We start from the raw sequence: 18,732 nt of genomic DNA on the forward strand, positions 1-18,732 counted from the left end.
TGATTAATCATTTAAGATCCCAAGTTTCATGTTGATGTTGTGTTAGGACACAACATCTTGTGTTATGAAAACAACAGTGGGAATTTCAGAGTGGGATGTGGAGGTGCACAAAGCCAGCGAGAAGGAAATCTACAACAAAGGGCAAGGATAGATTTGGGTGGGACAAGCTCTTGCACAGAAGGTCTGCTGGATGCAGTAGAAATGAATTATATAGAAACCTGCTGCTGTGCATGCTTCCATCTTCCCCAGACCCAGCAGATACTCAGTCTCACTCTGCAGTCTGTTACCCTTGAACAATAAAAACAATGTAAAGGGCAGAGCCTTCGCACAGCCAGAGATGCTCTCAAATTATGCTGCACAGATTAAAAACATGCAGGAGTTTCCCAGGATGACATAAATTATTGATCTATCCCATTTCTCATGTTGCCCAAATGCTTGTAAATGTTACTATACAAAAACATCTGTACGAAACTGCCCTAATAAATTTATTCCGTGAAGAAAAAGAAAAGTTAATTTAATCTCAGAATTACATGAGAGACATTCTGTTTGAGTAGCAGCAAGCATGCAGAATCCCAGCATGGATTCCATTGTGCATACCTGCTCAAAGTCTCAGCAGAAATCCTGAACACCTGCAAGAGCCTGACAGAGGCAATCGGGCTGGTGATTTCTTACCCACAACAGGCAATCTGTTGATACACTATGAAACCAGTATTAGGAGATGCTTTAGTCAAAATGCTGCAGGTTATTAATCACAGCTCTGGGGTTTCTGACAGGATGTTTTGATAAAATAAATCTATTTTAAGTGACTGTAATGAAATACTAACCGGTTTTTGAAGGGCTTTTAAGATGTTTTTAAGAAGTTTCAGATCAAAGACTCAGTTAATGTAACCTCCATGCATTAAATATTTAGTACTTATTCAGTCACTTGAGCACTCAGGCATCTTGACATTGTAAAAGGAGGAGAGGGAAATTGAGTTTAAGTCAGTTTTACACAGTGGGATTTTTCAGTTTTCATGTTAAAATCCCAGGCATGTAATTTTAATACAAAGGGGTCTATTCTTCTACAACAGTATATGCACCACCCATTAAAAGAATTCTTTGTTCACCTGCATAGATGGGAGAATAAATCCTCTATAGAGTCACTTCAGTAGAAACTGTTGTGCTGGGATTAACATCATGATTGAACATTATTCTGTCTCTGAGCTCTCTGATGGACAAAACCAAATGCACACACTTCTCTTTCCTAAACAAGTAGGCACTTACAAGAAACACAGAATTTTAGCAATGGCAGATAGATTTAAGCAAGTACTTTTTAGATATTTGGATTATGTGACTATAAGATTTATCCCCTTTCTAGCATCACTGAATTCCAACAGCTGCTCTTCATCGTTTCATTTCTTCCAAAAAGTGCTCAGAGGTCTCCAAAACAGATGAGGGAAATAATCCTATTTGGGGACTTATTAAAATAGATGTCTTAAATTAATAAACTGAAGATAAATAGGGGCTGGATATCCATTCTGAAAATGCAACACTATATATAAATTTTACAATTTCTGAAGCACCACCTTTCTTGTGAAAGCTCAGTCAGTGTACTAGGAACTTGAGGATGACTTCAAGCAGAATGATGACACTCCTGAGTGCATTTCTTGGCTCACTTGCAGAGGATTATAGACACTGAAATATTAAAAATTTCCTTTGAAACTATTGCCATGACCCACATTAGCATCTATTCTCAGAATCAAGGAAAGTATTGTGCATTTCTATCCTATTTAACACAAACATGGACACATCCAAGTTCTTTGATTTGCACAGTTGCTCTAAGGCTGTTGTATTTCACATTAATTTGTAATACTGAAGAAAAGAAACAACCTTACCTCAAACACTACCCATACATGGAAAAAAACCCCAGCAAATGGTTCTGCACATTTTTCATAGACATTTCCCAAATTTCATCACAAACATTTTCCCAAAATTTACAGTGTGATTGAAGATGACTGCAGCCTAATTTGAAAAAAGCTAAAACTGACCTCTGAAGTAATGGCAGCAATACATATTCCCAAATCTGGTAAGGCATCACCATTACATGACCCTATTTGTCATAAGTGTCTTCTGAATGTTAAACAAGCACAAAGGCTGTGTGCCACCACGGGCTGAGCTGTGACACAAAGACAAACAGCCACTGAAAACATCCACATGGATCTCATGGTAACCACATGATCTCATCTGTTTTTCTCAAAGAATTGTCTCGTTTTGCCCTGCTTTCACTGCTGCTCATAGCTCTGGAGCTCCTGTCTTCTCTGCCATCTTAAATTATATAACACATGGTGCAAGAAGGTGCAAGGTGATTTTACAGGATTTTACATTTCTTTGTACATAACTTGGATATTTCTTATGCATGGCTGCCTCTGTGTGCATGCCACTGTGAGAAACTCCCAAACAGTAAATTCAACAAATTAATCCTTGCTCTGCTGAAGAAGAAACTATGTCAGAACTGTTCTATGCAAAAAAATCCAAACCACAAGACAATCCTTGCCACATAAAGGATGTTAAATACTCCAATGGGTCCCTCGCTGATTTACCCAACAGTCAGAATGTATCTACAAGGTATTACTGAATAACTTCATGTCTGTGTTTCTTTTGTGGCTTCTTTGATTGTTTTGAGAGTGGAAACCTGTGTTAAAACCATCTAAACAGCCAATATATCAAGACGATTTCTGAATAATTTAGCTGTGTGAAAGTAGATCTCTAAAGATCTCCTGGAATCTTAGAAATTAAGTATATCCTCAAAGCAGGAAGCTTAGGAAAAGGCAGAGATAATAATTTAATTCTGAAACAACAAACAAACCTAGATGTACATCTAGGAGAACCTTCATGGTAATGAGGAACAGCTCAGGAAAATTCAGGTTTCAGATCTTGCCCTGCTGCCTCTGTCACTGACATTGCACTCCAAAGGAATGCAGCTTGGACAGCGGGGGGTAAGGAGGTTCTGACCAATGCTCCAGTGCAGGTGCCATGAAAAATGAGAGGAACAATGGAAGTGGTTTTGATAGTAGTAGAAAAGAAAAAAAAGGCCTTTACCCAATTCTATAGAAACTCAATAGAGCATTATGAAATACTCAGCTTGACTGTGACACTTCCAGATGTTCTGTCAATTAAAAATGAAAAAGGAAGAAAAAAAGAAAAAATGGAAAGGAGAGACTGTTCAAAATTAGCAACATTAAAACACTAAATATTTCAAGTGGTATTGATCAGAAGACAGGAAATGTGAGAATTATCACATGTTTTCTTATAGAAATTAATGCCATTCAGATAGATTCCAGTTTATTGATAATTATGATGTTTCCACTTGTAATGAATATGACCTTTTGAAATCAGAATATATCCATACATAATGCTTTGAGATGCAATGGACTTCTGAAAAAAAGCAATCTTGGCTGTATGTTATCTATTAACAGAATTGTTCCAGGCTTTCAGAATTTGAGATCATTTGAGTAACAATCAGTTTACACACCTCTGATAGGGTGAAGGTGTCTCCCAAAGAGACTAAACATGGACTGTCCCTGGAACAAAAACTGTAAAATTTGGTGCTCATGTTGGCCACAGCCAGGGGTGCAGATGGGTGTTCCCAGCACACAGAATGTGGTATGAAGCTGCTGTAGGGAATTCTATCCATGATCATTGCTGAAATACATCTGCCACCAGTGCTAAGTGCAGCTAGGGAGATCTGATCATGTGTGATCAGCTCTAGAGGTTTACTACCATGACACATTGCTGCTATGCAGTCAGCTGTGATCCTCACATTGTCATCATTGTGGGCTTTCTCAAATCAAAGAAAGAATATATTGAAACACCTTTGTGATTTCTGGTAAATTTCTGTGCAATACAATTCCCAGAAAAGCCCAATGTTCTGAACTGTCTGTGCACATGGGCTCCCTGTTGTGTTAAAGACACATCTCCTGTTGATGTTTTCCAATAAATCATGTAGTGTGTGCTGCTGCCAGAGCACAGGCTATCCGACCTTCTAGCAGGAGCAACTTCTGAAACTAATCAAAGAAGGTGTCTTTTGTGAATCAGTATTTTAGGGATGTTAATCATCATCAGATGAAGGTCTTTCTAAACCTCTTGTTGTGACTCAGCACTATTGCATGTAAAGATAATAATTTGTGACTGTATGAAAGAAAAGAGAGCTTATCTGCATTTCAAAAAATACACAGACATAAAAAAAAAGGTCACTCCCCTAGGTTATCTTAAAAAAGGAATTAAGGACCAGTTACTTTGTGGTCCCCATTTGCAGGAGAAAACTTCTTTCTTTCCAAGTAAATTTTCAGATTGAGCATGTCAGGAAATTTGTGCCATTACATGCAAACACATGAAACTGGGGTGGAAATAATTTCTAGAATCCAGTTTGTTAAAAAATGAACACAGGTACAGTTCCTATCAAACAGGGAAAGCCAGATGAGACCAGGAAAGGTTTTGGCATGCACTTCTCATTCACTTCTACCAAAAATTTGCTTGGCTGGTACAGGAGATTCTGGAGAAGGCTGCTACAGGACCCCTCAGTTTACTTTCCTTGCTACTACCTGATGGTTCATACTGACTTTGCAGTACATAGAAGGGGAAGTGGTTGTTGTCCAGGAGCTTTGCAATACATTGATTTTCCTTTTTTGTCTGATTTAACTTTCTAATGAGCAGAGAGAGAGCAGCATACATAAATTCATTGTATCGTAACATACATAAATTCATTGTAGTTCTACAGGAAGTCCAGATTTCTAAGAGAGTTTGTATTTGCCTATATTTCTCTGGGAAGATGAAAAATCTGAGATTTCAGAGACCACAGTCATTTTGCTCCATTATTGTCATAGCAACAAATGATCTTGAAGCACTGTATGCAACATCTATAGCCATTTGCAGTATAGCTCTAGCTACTAACTTGTTTCTGTTAATGGCTGGCATGAACCAGTCTCTGTAATCTCTGCAATTTAATTGATGAACCACAAAACAAATGGTCATAGTTAATAAAATTATATTTTGCCATCTGTGTCCAGTAATGAGAAAATCTGAATTATAGGAATGAAAAAGAATGAAGTTTTCTTCCAAACAGATCAATGCATCCCACCTCTTTGTCAGCATTAAATTAGATGTTATCTGTTGCTGTGTGTTTCCCTCCCTGGTTGCCATGGCTAATGGGAGTTTCAGCCATGATGGACAAGAATTCTGTTTGACCATGGGGAATATAATACCTTTTCCTCTGTTTTCCTATGAGTCTGTGTAGTATGAGTCTACAATCTTATTTGGTCTGAGTGCATCCAAGTCTCACTTATAGGAGGACAATTTTGTTCAGCTCTGCAGTGTTATTTGCTGTTACAAAACCTTATCTATTTCTATAAAAGAAATCTAGAGGATATGTGCAGTTTTATTCCTAAAGCTCTGAAGGATTTCAAAATCAGCTGGAGCTGAAGGCAAATCTGGTGCTGCCACAGTATCTTGTAAGGATGATTACAACAGCAGTAAGGTACCCCTTTGGAACACATATTCTGTTTTCCTGAGTTCACATTCTGAGCAGTTTGCTCCCTTGAGAGCAAGGACATAAATTGTATGGACTCTCCATAAAGAGGCCACTAAAATTTAAAGGAAAAACCAAAACAAGAAACAACCCACCCCAAAACCTTTTATAAATTTTCTAGGAACCTCTACATCATTAATTCCTGTAACAGATAGATGGTCCCCACATAGAAGATAGCAAAGTAATTTATGGTGATAACTCGATTACCTAGACCTTACAAAGATTTGGACCATTTCCTTAAGCTTTAGAGAGGAAGACAGAGTAAGGCAAGAAGGAGAGTATATTATATCCACTCACAGGAGACAAAGAAGATGCAATGCTGCTGAGCACTCTGTTGTGTGCAGCAACACTATTCTTGTTCTACATAGTACCTTTCAGACTTTGAAATATTCATTGTTTGGATTAATATCTATGTCTAGGTCTCAGACAAGTCTTGATGGATCTCACTGTATTGCCAAAATATCTCCTCTTTTTTCACCACAGTGCCATCAACCTCTGTTTTAGTCATCATCTGTTAATCTATAAAGTGCCCTTAATCAGTCATCTCTGACATTCCTATAAATTTCCCATCAGACATAACACATTACAGGCTATTTTTCATTCTCAGAAGGCAAATAAGAAAAACAGACTTGAGGTTTTGAATCACATAAACTGTGCAAAATAGCAGACTGCATTTCTAGCTCTTTTCCTGAAAACCACGGCATGATTTGAGGGGCTCAGCAGCTACAAAAATAGGGCCAGGTTTCCAAAGCACTAAACTTATTTTTGGGGTGTAATTGTCAGAAGTTGGGGCTCAGTTTTGTGCATCAGGCGCTCTGAAAAGAGAAGTTTGTGTGAAGTGAATGCGAAAAGGTGCTGGGAGCGCCTCGGAAAGCCCGATGGGCTGCGCTGTCCAGGGTCCTGACTAGGACTGGAGGACTCGATCCCGCCCTGAGCTCCATCTAAATTATCTGGTTGCTATGGCTGACCTCTCAAAATGAACACCAAAGGCTTTCCCACAGGCTGCTTCCAAGCAGCCCGGGTTTCTGCAATAGTCTCCTTTCCCATAAAATGACACTGCAGTCAGAAGAATGTTATGAACCTTAACTTACTGATATTTATGCAATATTTTGGAGGCTGTCAGAGAAAAAGTTTAAAAAAAAAAGTTTTCTTTAAAGACAGGCATGAGATTTTTCCCTTATTCCATGCTGAGAACAGTGCAGCATTCATAAATATGGAAAGACTAGTTAATATTTTAATTCTAAGCAACATAGATGTTTTTAAAAAGGGGGGGGGGAGAAAAACAAACAACATTTAACAATATGCAGCTGTTACTAATGAATTAAGAAGCTGATTAAAAATAGAATTATGTATATTAATGCCTTATTATAAACCACCATAATGCAGGAGAAAAAAAGTATGTATTACAAAATCCTGACATTTTCAGATTTTGAGAAAGTAATAGTCATCTTAAATTTTAAGTAATTAGGACTAAGTGCAAAATTGGATGCAATTAATGAGAAATTAAAAATAAATGGGAGGAAAATTATTTCTAAACCAGATTTTTCTTTCATGTATACTCATGAAAACTCCTGAAATGGATGGTACCTCTCCTTTGTCATCCTCCATGTCACACGTTTATTAGAACATCAGATAAGGTGGTTCAGAAAAACACACTTTCTGTAGAAAGGTATGTTCACAATTCTAGGGAATTCTGAGTGAAAATATTTGACTGTGGACCTAAGGCTTGCTCTTTTTTTTTCCCACTGGAAATGTCATGAAACTGGGGCCTTTTCAATTCGTGTTCATTTTCTCAGATTGTTCTCTGCTGCCACAGTATGGTGCTCAGCTGCTGTTTGAAAACATGAAAAAGAGGATCTTTATCAGAGACTGCAGTTCTTTTCATGTACCAATATGACTGGTTGCCATGTAAGATCTCTTTTAAAGAGTATTAAAAAGGTTTTAAGCTGTATCTTATATTTCCTAAGAAGTGAAAAAACCAATTTCAATTAAGTACCTACTGCTTTACATTAAAAAGCTTCTGTCTCCTCATGTTATTTGTATGTCATTTTGTCTTCAAAACAAAGATAAATATTGCTTTCAGTATTTGTGGATAATAGCAGCACTTCAACAGCAGCAACATTTTCTATGAAAACACTCTTTTTTTGTCTTTTCCAGGAATATCATAGTCTTCTAAAATAAAATATATTTGAATGCAACATGATGTCTTAACAAAGAATGGTACTAGCCTCCCTTACATGTAAGTTTGATGTGCTTCATCATTGCACTATTCTTTGATTCAAAAATACTTTGCTAACAGTATAGGAAAGTAAGTCATTAAAATCACACTGAAATCAACCACAAATCACAGGCTACACATAATATCTCTCAGCAGTGCTTCCTTGTATGTATTATATTTTCATGAGCCTTACTTCCTCTCTTCAAGTACATATCTTGAAATACTTGGGTCAACAGTAAGGATGCACTCAGCCAGCTGGGGCCACATGAGCTACACTGCCTTGGTCTCTACTATCTTATAATCTGCATCAAAATATGTTATTATGTCTTTATTTTCTCATTTCTATATGATATCTCCCCAAATCCCTTCTGACATACAGGCAGAAGTCTTCTTAGAGCTAGCTTTTAGCTTTCAAGGCTTAAGGACAAAAGAGATGAAGTCTTACTGAACATGTGTATGGCAAGGACAAAGAACTCCAGGATTAGCACAAATCTCTTATGCAGAAGGCCTCAAATGCAAACCTTACTCATACAGTACTAAAAAAATAAAGATTGCTGAGCAATCGTGGGATTCACTTTACACACAGACATTTAGCATATTTATAGAGAAGTGCAAAAAGGGGGGTTTTATTATTATTTTTTGCCTGTAGTCATGTTATAGTGGTAGTAGAAGTTCACAACAAAACATTAGGGCACCAAGCCTAAGTGCTGATTGTTTTGACCTTGGAGCTTAAGGACTTTTTATACACATTAAACTTGATGTCATGAACTCTGCCAGTGTCTTGAGCATGTCTATTTAACATATTTAACAAGTTTAAATCTACACTTAAGTGTTTTGCTGGATCGGAGCCACAATGCTCAGTTTACATAAATTATGTGAACAAGATTTTGCCTGAGGTATTTAGAGATTTTAATATATTATACTTACATTCTAGAGCTGGTATAAAGTTAAATCAATAAATAGTTCTTTCTTTGGCTAAATTAAAAGGCATAAATCCAAATCATTTGGATTGAGTAGACTTTGTTAAATAAGCCTTCAGTCCCAAGGTTTCAGCCCTACAAGTAATGTGATCCAGGCCAACCATCTTCTGGGTCTACAGTCAAAGAATAAAGATTAAAAAACTGCTCCAGCCCCACAGATGCATTACACAGTCACCACTCAGGAGATCTAAACAGAAACCAACTCAAACACAGCCAAAATCCCAGCAGAGTCAATGCAGTGAAGTGCTACGGGGCAAATGTAGTTAATGGCTCCACATAGCACGATTTCCCCTCCACGCGAGTACATCCAGCATCACTATCAACATGGTAATTATTGCTTAGTGCTGTGCTGCAAAGCAGAGAAAACAAATTTCTGGAAATGGAAGTGCAAGAAGACTGAAGGCATTCTAGGGTTTTCTCAGGGCCCTACATACCCTCAAACTACACTCATGGCCTGCAGGGCAACTAAAGAGATTTTAGAACCATGATAAAGCTTTATGTTGGTGTACACACAGGGCCTCAGACTGAGGGGTTTTTATGAGATTATATTAATTGCTTGTGCCATGTTATTTCCCAAGCACCAACTAAAAAACTGGGATTCTAGTAAGCACTGAACATGGAAAGCAAAAATAGGTTCTTCATGTCCCCAGAAGCTTAGGTTGCACTAACTAAAAGCAACTGCCTAGATCTGAGGTTGAATTCTCTGTTTGGACAAAACCAGTAGGTTTCCCACTGGGATTAAGGTTACCCCATGGAGCTTTGTGGCACTCAGCCAAGTAGGAGAAAATGCTGAGGACAGGAATGAGTAAAACTTGCCTTTTACTTGAAATTTGCCATTGCCATAAGAAAAGGAAACAGACCCTCAAATGCCTTCCTGCACCTGGCTGTGAGTTCAGCCATTTCAGGACATCTGATTAGATCATTAGTGTTCCCTTTCTGAGTTGAAGCCTGGACAAGGAACATATTATTCCAGCATTTCTGGAAATGCAGGAGTACATATTAACGGATGGAGCAAATAGAGAACACAAAAGACAGAAGGACAAGGAAGACAAGTCCTAGAGCAGGATATTAAGTCATGTGAAATGGCACTGAGGTGGGGATATTGAGTGTATAGAGGAGAACATTACTACCTTGTGCAGACCTGGTATTTAAAAGACCTCACAGCTATTTTGGATTTGCCCTTCACAACTCAAAGAGATAAGGGGAATGAATAGGAAAGAACAAAGCAGGATAAGTAACATAAGAGCAGAAAACAAATACCATAGCTTCTTTCTTCTAGCTAGCTTGGGAGAGTATAAACTAAATGGAAAGAAAGGGGAAGGTTAGATCTGAGGTAAAGAAAGGGCAAGCCAGATGAAGGACGAGTGTGGAGTAAAGGTGAGATGAAGAGTCTGCCTTGGAAATGGGAAGAGCCATGAAGCAAAAGGCCAGCCTGAACCGTTACAAAAAGTCCAGTGAAAACTTCAGAAAAGTCACTGACTTTCCAAAGGTTTCACTGAGTGGCTACAAGATGAAAGGGTGAAGCTTGGGACCTGTGCATGAAAACAGTTTGCATAGACTACCTTTGCCACACACAATTCATTTACTGTCATTTCTTTCAGGAAGTTTCTTCTTAATAAAATGGATCATAACATTTTTTTTCTTCAGATGATTTCTTACCTCAGTGGGCTTTTTGTGCTCAAAGCTTCTTTTTGGTCAAGTGTTTTTTTCAAGATTTTTTTATTACATGGAGAATGGTAGCTATAAAATGTGAGCTTCAAAATGGACTTAAGATTTGCATCCTTCTTCATAATTTAAGATTTTTTTACTCATAATTAGATAAAGAGCAGTTAATACAAATCCCTAGAAATTATTTTACTTTATCAAACAGTGTTCTTTCTGTAATTTAAGAAATAACCAGCTTATGTATTTAGCAACCTTGCATGATATTAACTGCAAATTATTATTTTATTGTTTGTTTTTCTCCAAAACTATATATTGCTGCCAACTTACACCAAACTATTTCTTCGTTTTACCATGAGCCCTTGTATATATCTTACAGACAGAGGGCAACATTCAATAGTAACATCATCTCACCTATCCATCCTACTCTGTGATTCCCACAGGCCAGGTTATCTCCCAGAACTCTCTTTAAATTGTAACAAAGACATTTTCCTTAAAACTGATGGTATAGAATAGTCCCCTGTAATTTTTCATGTTATTTATATAATTTCCCTGGTAGCACACTGTGCTATTATATGCTATAAATCATATTTTATTTTGGAAAGAAGTGCTGGTGGGGTTATTTTTAGGTCTAACTCTGCTTCTGCTGATATCCAATCCAGCTAAGAAAATAGCTGTAGGAACATTTAAAATCTCACATACAGCATTGGGATGACATCCACATTACGAATGTTTTGGGAACAGCAGCACTATAGGAGTAAAAAATACACTACTGCTTAAAGATTATGTGTCCTGAACATATACATAGCTGCACTTTTAAACTACTGAGAAATGAGAAAGGGGATTTACTTTTCCTAAGCACGATTTCTGTGGCCTTTTTCAGGCCAAGTAAATTGCCACAAATTACATTTACATGACATTTCAACCTAGTTACAGTCAAATCCATTGGAAAATACAGTATCTGACACCAACAGGATTTCAGAGGTACATTACATTACACAGAAGCCTGTAACTTCTATTTTTTCCAAAGACCAAGAGTATACTTTTCTTTTAGAGAGCTGTTATTACATAACCCAGAGTTGAATGCAGAAATGGGAATTTTAACCTTAGAAAAACTGCCTATTTTCTTTGCTTCATGCTTTAAAACGTTCATAACTGAGCAGTTAAAAATGGACCAGTAGAAAACAGTAGAACCGATCAAGTATTTTTACTGGGGTACGAAGTCATTTAGACAGTAAATAAAGGAAATTTGGTCAACGAAGCGGCAATGTGACATCTGGTGTGCAGTTTCACAGTCTTAGGGCATCATTCTGCTTCTATCTGGTACCAGCATGAATCAGGAGTAACTCATGTAAATTAAAAGCACAGCCCAAAGCAGTGTGGAGTCAGGAGGAAGCACTCTCTGTTCCAGTCTGAGTGTTCCATACCTGACTTAAGAGATCGGCTCATTTACAGAGCCTTACATTAGACATATTGCCTTCTTGTTTTAAAATATGTGTGTTTAATATTTAATTTAACAGAATTCCATATTCCAGTCTCTGTGTACTGTGCAGGTCCCTTTGAGGCTCGTGGTTTGTATGTGCAGTCACAATTCTCCTCAAGTGTAATTTGGAAGCACCATTACCTAATGGAGTGAAAGGAATTATCTGGCTCTCATTAATCCAGGTTCTCTTTGGAGTGAGTAATGAAAATAATGCCCAGCCAGTGTCAATTTGTAAAGTGGGCTGTAGGAGTTGAGCCAGGCTGTCCAAAACTCATTTAATTTATTATACATTTCCGTGGAATACTGGTGGAGGTACAGGTCTCATCAATTGTCCACACACTTCAAGCACACACAGGAATTTGAACTACCAACTTCAAATGACAACAGATTCCAAAATTTTGCCAAGTCTTCAAAATTGGTTATAAAGCTACACACATAGCTATTGCACATGAGACTGAATAAGTATCATAAAATAGGTACTGTAAATGTAAAATGTGCCTGTGCTTATATTTTCACAGAAATATAAAAATTGTTTTAAATTATGTTATGCTGTGAAATATTGCATAGTATTTGCTGAGAAGAGAGACACCAATAATAGGCAAAAAAGTAATTCCACAATTTAAGAGTGTTCACAGATTTTGAACTTCTGATCTGTTGGGGCAAACCAAAGAATTTCTGAAGTTATCCAAGGCCAATAACAGCAGAATGAAAATAGCAGTTTAAATGGTACCTGGGTGGCCATCTCAGCTCACTTGCAGGAGAGACTATTTTCAAGAACATTTGGCACATCTAGAATGTGGGATAGCTCTCAGAAGTAAAGAATATAAACATTAAAAGGTCAGAAATTGTACAGCTGAGTTATCCATTTAAATAGGAATGGGAAACTTTGCCATTTGGCTCTGATCCATTTTGTCATTCTCCATCCTAATGACAATTACACGTCCCATACCAATATTTCACTTTCAATTTTCATAGAATTAGTGATAGTATTTCAGGAGTTAACGGAGGCAGAGTACTTTCTTTAGAGAAGATATGAAATTAGATTAGAAATTAGATTGCCTTGAAAACATTACATGCAGCAAAATGTGCACTCAGAAAGCCTCCAGGAGTAATCCTCTAGGCATGGCTTCTTGTGACTCGAGTTTTACTTTTCCACAACAAAGAAAAAAATCCCAAACCTTCTGCCTTCTCCAAGAAACACAGCTCAAAACCACATAATCCAGGAGAAGTGAAATTGTTTCAAACACTTCCCCATCCTCCCAATCACAGACTGCAGGAGGGGGCTGTGAAATTCCCCTGGAATGAACCCGAGGGGACCAGCAGCTGCGTGGCAGCTCGACAGATGTGCTGCAGCCTTCCCCTTCCATGCTCTCCCTCCCCAGCCCCGTGCCCAGCATGAGGAATCCAGGGTTTGTCCTCAGATGGCACCTTTAAAATACCTTTCCCCATGTGCTGCCAGGGGTATCGTCCCTTGGCCAGGAATAGAGCTTCTGAGGGCCTCTTTATGCCAATCTGATTCCTCTTATCTTACATAAGGGGCCAGGGCAGGGACAGAGCTCTCTTTCTTAGCTCTAAATCCATCCTATATGGCACGCAATTCTCCAAAGTACAGCCAGCTTCTGCTTTTATGGAGCACTGTGCACTGAAGAATGAAGGATCCTGTTTTTCACCATTTAAAGATGTATGATAGCAACAAAGCTCTATGTTAAAATATTTAACTCGCAGAGAACTTATGGAAATTGTCTATTCAAGCTCAGCAAAGACATTAAATTACCAAGCTGTTCTAGGACAGTTGTGTGTGGAGAAAAGCCAGAAATGCTCTGAGATTGTAATGTTGCTCACAAAGATTACAGCATGAGCCTGATTCAGAAGCTTTTTTATACAGCTTGGGGAGCTGCAAAATGTTACCATATCAATTTCTGCAAAACATACTGTGTGTGTACATATAGATATAAAAGCAGGACTTATACACAGCACATTTCCTGCCACATTTTGAGTGGCATCTGTTTGTTTAGTGTGCTGAAATATGAAAAATAATATTTAGCAACTACTGGTAACACAATGTTAACAAGATTTAAGAGTATAGCTCTGTCAAAATGCAGATAAAAGACAAATCCTTCAATCTCTGTGTTTTAATCAGTCAGATCAGAGGTTTGATGAATATGCAAATGTGACTGTTTATACACTAGTTTCAGAGTGAAAGGAAACAAATTCAGTTTCATTATAGAATTAATGACAGCTCTGTCCTCTAAGATTAATAATTAAAGCCCTACACACATTAAGATGATAGTGCTCTTTCCGCCCAGCCTCTGCAGATTTTACTTTTCTATTTTTTAATACCCCTTTCCCTTATAATTGTTTGTCCCCCTAATTGGAATGATTAATAATTAATGCCGGTTCATGGATATGCAGTAGTCATCTTTAGAACAAAACCTGTACTTAACCTACAAAAAGGGTTAAAAAAGTACTTATTTTTTTTAATTCTGTTTTTTACTCTTGTCTGTAAGTTAATTTTTTTCTCCAAGTTTTATGCCACCATTGGAATCTCAATGGCCTGCTTTAATGGTGGAAGTCTTTTATTTGTTTCAGTGCAGGGTATAAATATGATTTCATTTTGATGCTCACAATATATGCTGGGTTTCTTTTCAAAGCCCCTGCTGCTGGGATCAGCAGCCTTCACAGCTTTCTGATTCTGAAACACACACTACAAGTTTTGACCAAATCAAATCTCAGAGAAAAGATTAAGAGTGTGGTACAAGTGCATTATAAAGTATGAGAAAGCAAAAGTTTAAAAAAAAAAAAGAGAAAAGAGATTTGAGCTATTATTTTTTAATCTGATGATTTCTGAGTTGACATGGGAGTGGCTGACTCATGCTTGCCAAATCCCCTGGACAGGCAACATTTCAGAGGAAGATTATAACAAAGTGAACAGAAGTTCAGTCTTACCATTAACTCTCCTTCCTGCTCCAGAAGAACTATGACACTTCATTTTATGTGGCCATTAGGATCTACACAGAGACCACTAAATCCCTTCTAATTGCAATGACCAAAGCACGAATTTTTAAGATAAAAGAAAAGAGCTGGTTTGTGCATGTTTTGCATTATTTTATCAAGAAAAATTGTCTTCTGGGTCAAAAACCCCATATTTCTTTCTGAACAGAAAAGCATTTCCAGAAAGACAAATGGTCAGAGTACTCTAAAAATCACATTTCTCCAATAAAGCTGTTTCAGTTTCATCTTTTAATGTCTTTAGAGGTGAACTAATCCTACACAGGAATCTAGCATTGCCTTGACTCTCGCAAAGGAATTATTTTATGTGAAATTATATTAGCATTTGCCTATATTCCACCATGCACATACACTTCCTCCTTTGTCATTGATAGCAAGAAAACAAATATGTGTGTGTGGGTGCTTTAGCAAGGATGATGAATGATACTCTGGAGGTATTTAAGGGTAGATAGACACCCATAAGGAAGCCTGCTGGTACTTACCACGCTGAGCCCCAGCAATTCCCTGCAGAAGTAGTCCATGTTCCTCCTCTGGAGGTTGTCCAGGTAGTGCTGAAGGCGGGTGTAGGTGTAGGGGTAGCAGTAGGCAAACTGGTAAGTGTCGTCCTCTCGGTCAAAGCAAAAAGCAAAGGACATGACATAGTTCTTCCTGTGGTCTGGGCAGCGGTAGTAATACACATTTTTGGAGGGGATTCTTTGCCTGAAAAACAAAAACAAACAAAAAACCATGTCTGTAAGTTAGTTTTTTCCTCCAAGTTTTATGCCACCATAGGAATCTCAATATGTATTAATTGATGCATGTCGACAGGGACATAAGAGATCTGACCTGTGTGAGATTCAGATTCCCTCCAAAGTAAATGAAATGCAGCAGCTTGAGCAGCTCAGGAGCTGGCAAGGAGATCCCAGAGCCTGTGTTTGGGAGCACCTGTGCAGACCAGGGCTGTGACAGCTCCAGTGCCACTGCCACCAGAGGGACTGCAGCTCTGCCTGGGTGCCCAGGCTGGCAGAGTCACCACAGCAGGGAGAGCATCACAGAACCAGGAAAACCCATTCCCACAAAGCGAAAAGGATGTCCAGGCTGCCCAAATATCCTCCACTTCACTACCAAGCTGCTGCCACCTCACACCATTCATAACTCATAGATGGCTCCAGCCAAACCTACACCCTTTCTCACAGGTTCAACTCACCAGCACAGAGAGGAGGCACAGCTAATGAAAGAATGTCAGTATAAGGCAACACTGACAAAACTATTACTGAAATTAAGAACACCTTTCCATATATCTATATCTATATATATATATATTCCCTTAATAGTCAGGATACATATCAACATCTAGCCAATGAATGGAACAAAAGATAAATTCTTGAGGTTAAAAAACAAACAAACAACAAACATCCTAAAAATCGTACAAGAAAACTTCAGGAATGGAAAATAATCAGGTCTTAAAATAGAAAGCAAAGGAGAAAAGAATATTTGGACTGTTAAATTGGACTGCTGCTCTCCTCAACATTTCTGGTTTATCTGACAAGATAGAAATGAATATACGTGATGATAAATAATTATAATAAAGACATGTCATTGTTATCAAGGTGGTATCTCTTTGAGGAATAACAAATATCTGCTTGAAATCTCTCACACAACTCCAATTATTTTCTTACTTTTCAAGAGAAATAAGTAATATTTCAAAGGTGGGACAAAAACTCATTCTATGGATGAGAGATGTTTATTATTTCTGTTTGTATGCTTTGTTCATTTCTTAGGTGGAATTTCCAGCTTCATTCAGACAGGAATAGTCTCCAATCATGCCATGCACCTGTAATTTGATGTAAGTAACTTACCAGTCATGTTTGGCAACAAAATGCTATGGTCCTGCAGACTTTACCTGATTCAATTACACAATCTTATAAACAGGTCTTATCCAATGATTGAAGCAGATCTCAGCTAAACTGGGATCATGGTGAGGGAAAAGCATAACAAGATTTACAGACATAGCACCAGTAATGTGTGTCTTTGTAATCATTCCGAGAAGCTGGCCTGCTGCAGAGCCTCAGTTTTGGCCTCTCATTGCTAATATGAAGTAGAGGACAAAACCCACTCATTATACACAGGTACATGCTTGCCAATTAGCAGCAGTTAACGAGTCTGACCAGCAAGACTCAGGATCTACAAAGAGAAACAGAAAGGAATTGAGTTCTTCTTGAGAAAGTAAAATAAAGAACCAGTGATGCAGTTAATTACACTCAGAAAAAGAATTTACCTGCCCTTTTTAATGCCCTGCTTCTTGAACATTCAGGACCTCAATAACTTCCTTCACCATCATGACTGAACACGAGCCAGCTGTGCCCAGGTGGGCAGGGAGGCCAGTGGCACCTGGCTTGTGCCAGCAGTGGTGTGGCAGCAGGAGCAGGGCAGTGACTGTCCCCCTGTCCTGGGCACTGTGGGGCCACACCTCGAATTTAGATTGGATATTAGGAAATATTTCTTCAATGGAAGGGTTGTCAAGCGTTGGAAGAGGCTGTCTGGGCATGTGATAGAGCCACCATCCCTGGAGGTATTTAAAGGATGTGTAGATGTGGCACCTGGGGATGTGTGTTAGGGGCAGCATTGGCAGTGCCAGGATAAATTTTGACTCAATGATATTAAAAGACTTTTCCAAACTAATGAAATCTATGATTTGATTTTTTTTTTCTTTTTTTTAAATAAGACATTCGCTCATCACTAAGATCTGCAAATTCTATTTAACACACAAATATAAAAGACAGAAAACCAAACCTTTTATTCTTTTTTTAAAAGTGTCAGTAGGGGAAAAAATACCACCAGCCATCTGCATGCAGCCCTATTACCTAATGATTTTCTTCAGTATCTTAACATATTTCTATCATTCTCCCTTACTCTGGAGTGCTATAGGACATCCCTCATTTGATCTCAAATCAAGCAGATGATATGGCAGTGGGTAAATGTATTCCAGCTCCCAGTCCTCAAACCATAATGCAAGTTTAAACAGTGTGTTGCTGAGTTGTTGAACTTTATTTGTTTCCAAATTAGCATGGGGAAAATAATAAAGGACAAGCCTCACTTTCTGCTATAAAAATTTCATGTAAAATGAGACCAAGAGGAGGAAATTCAGGATTTTATAAAGGCTAATGCTAATTGAAATTCATCTGCTGATAGTTAATGTTTAAATGACACATAGTTCTCCTTGGTTCAATAACTTTCTACTTTTAAGCAAGTTGAAGACAACTTTGTTAATGCATTAAAGGCACTTTTGATATTTCATTCCCTTTCCCCTTCATTATAAAAGCTAAGCATCTGTTTTATTATCCACTTTGACACATCACTTTATGGCTGCATTTGGCTATTATGGCTAATCTTGATGTCTAGGACATCTGGTATTGACATTTCACTATCTGGTGTCTGACACAACAGCAGAAACCATCCTCAGTTCCTAGGTTTAAATTCACCCTCTCAGGGCAAAAAGTGCCCAAACTCTTAATTCAAACCATATCTTCCAAAAATAATTATAATAGTACTCCTGTCACTGCTAATCTATTTTTATCTCTCCTAGCACTTTGTCACTGCTAATCTATTTGTGAGTCATACAGAGAAAGAGAGTTAGCATTTAGATACCAACAACACATCTTTACACACAGGAGCTTAATCAGATTGAGATCTTATCAGGGAATTAAAGAAGAAAAGAAAAAAGGGAAAGAAAAGGAAAGAAAAGAGACAAAGTGCTAGATATCACCAACTGAGTTTTTGATAACGAAAAGACATTGCTCAGTTCTTGAATTAACCTTTGTGTCCTAGACACACTATT

The 18,732-nt window shown here is 38.0% G+C and overlaps 1 protein-coding gene across 7 annotated transcripts in view; it reads right to left on the minus strand.

Annotated features, from left to right (window-relative positions):
- LOC135305308 (BEN domain-containing protein 5-like) overlaps window positions 1-18,732 on the minus strand; it is an 876,852-nt gene that overhangs the window by 510,805 nt on the left and 347,315 nt on the right. For all 7 annotated transcript variants that reach the window (XM_064428810.1, XM_064428809.1, XM_064428808.1 and 4 more), the window contains one exon: window positions 15,398-15,614. In XM_064428810.1, the coding sequence (XP_064284880.1) occupies window positions 15,398-15,614 (217 nt within the window). The remainder of the gene's footprint in view (window positions 1-15,397; window positions 15,615-18,732) is intronic.

The sequence above is a fragment of the Passer domesticus genome, chromosome 7 (genome assembly GCF_036417665.1).
Source record: "Passer domesticus isolate bPasDom1 chromosome 7, bPasDom1.hap1, whole genome shotgun sequence".
NCBI lineage: Eukaryota > Metazoa > Chordata > Aves > Passeriformes > Passeridae > Passer > Passer domesticus.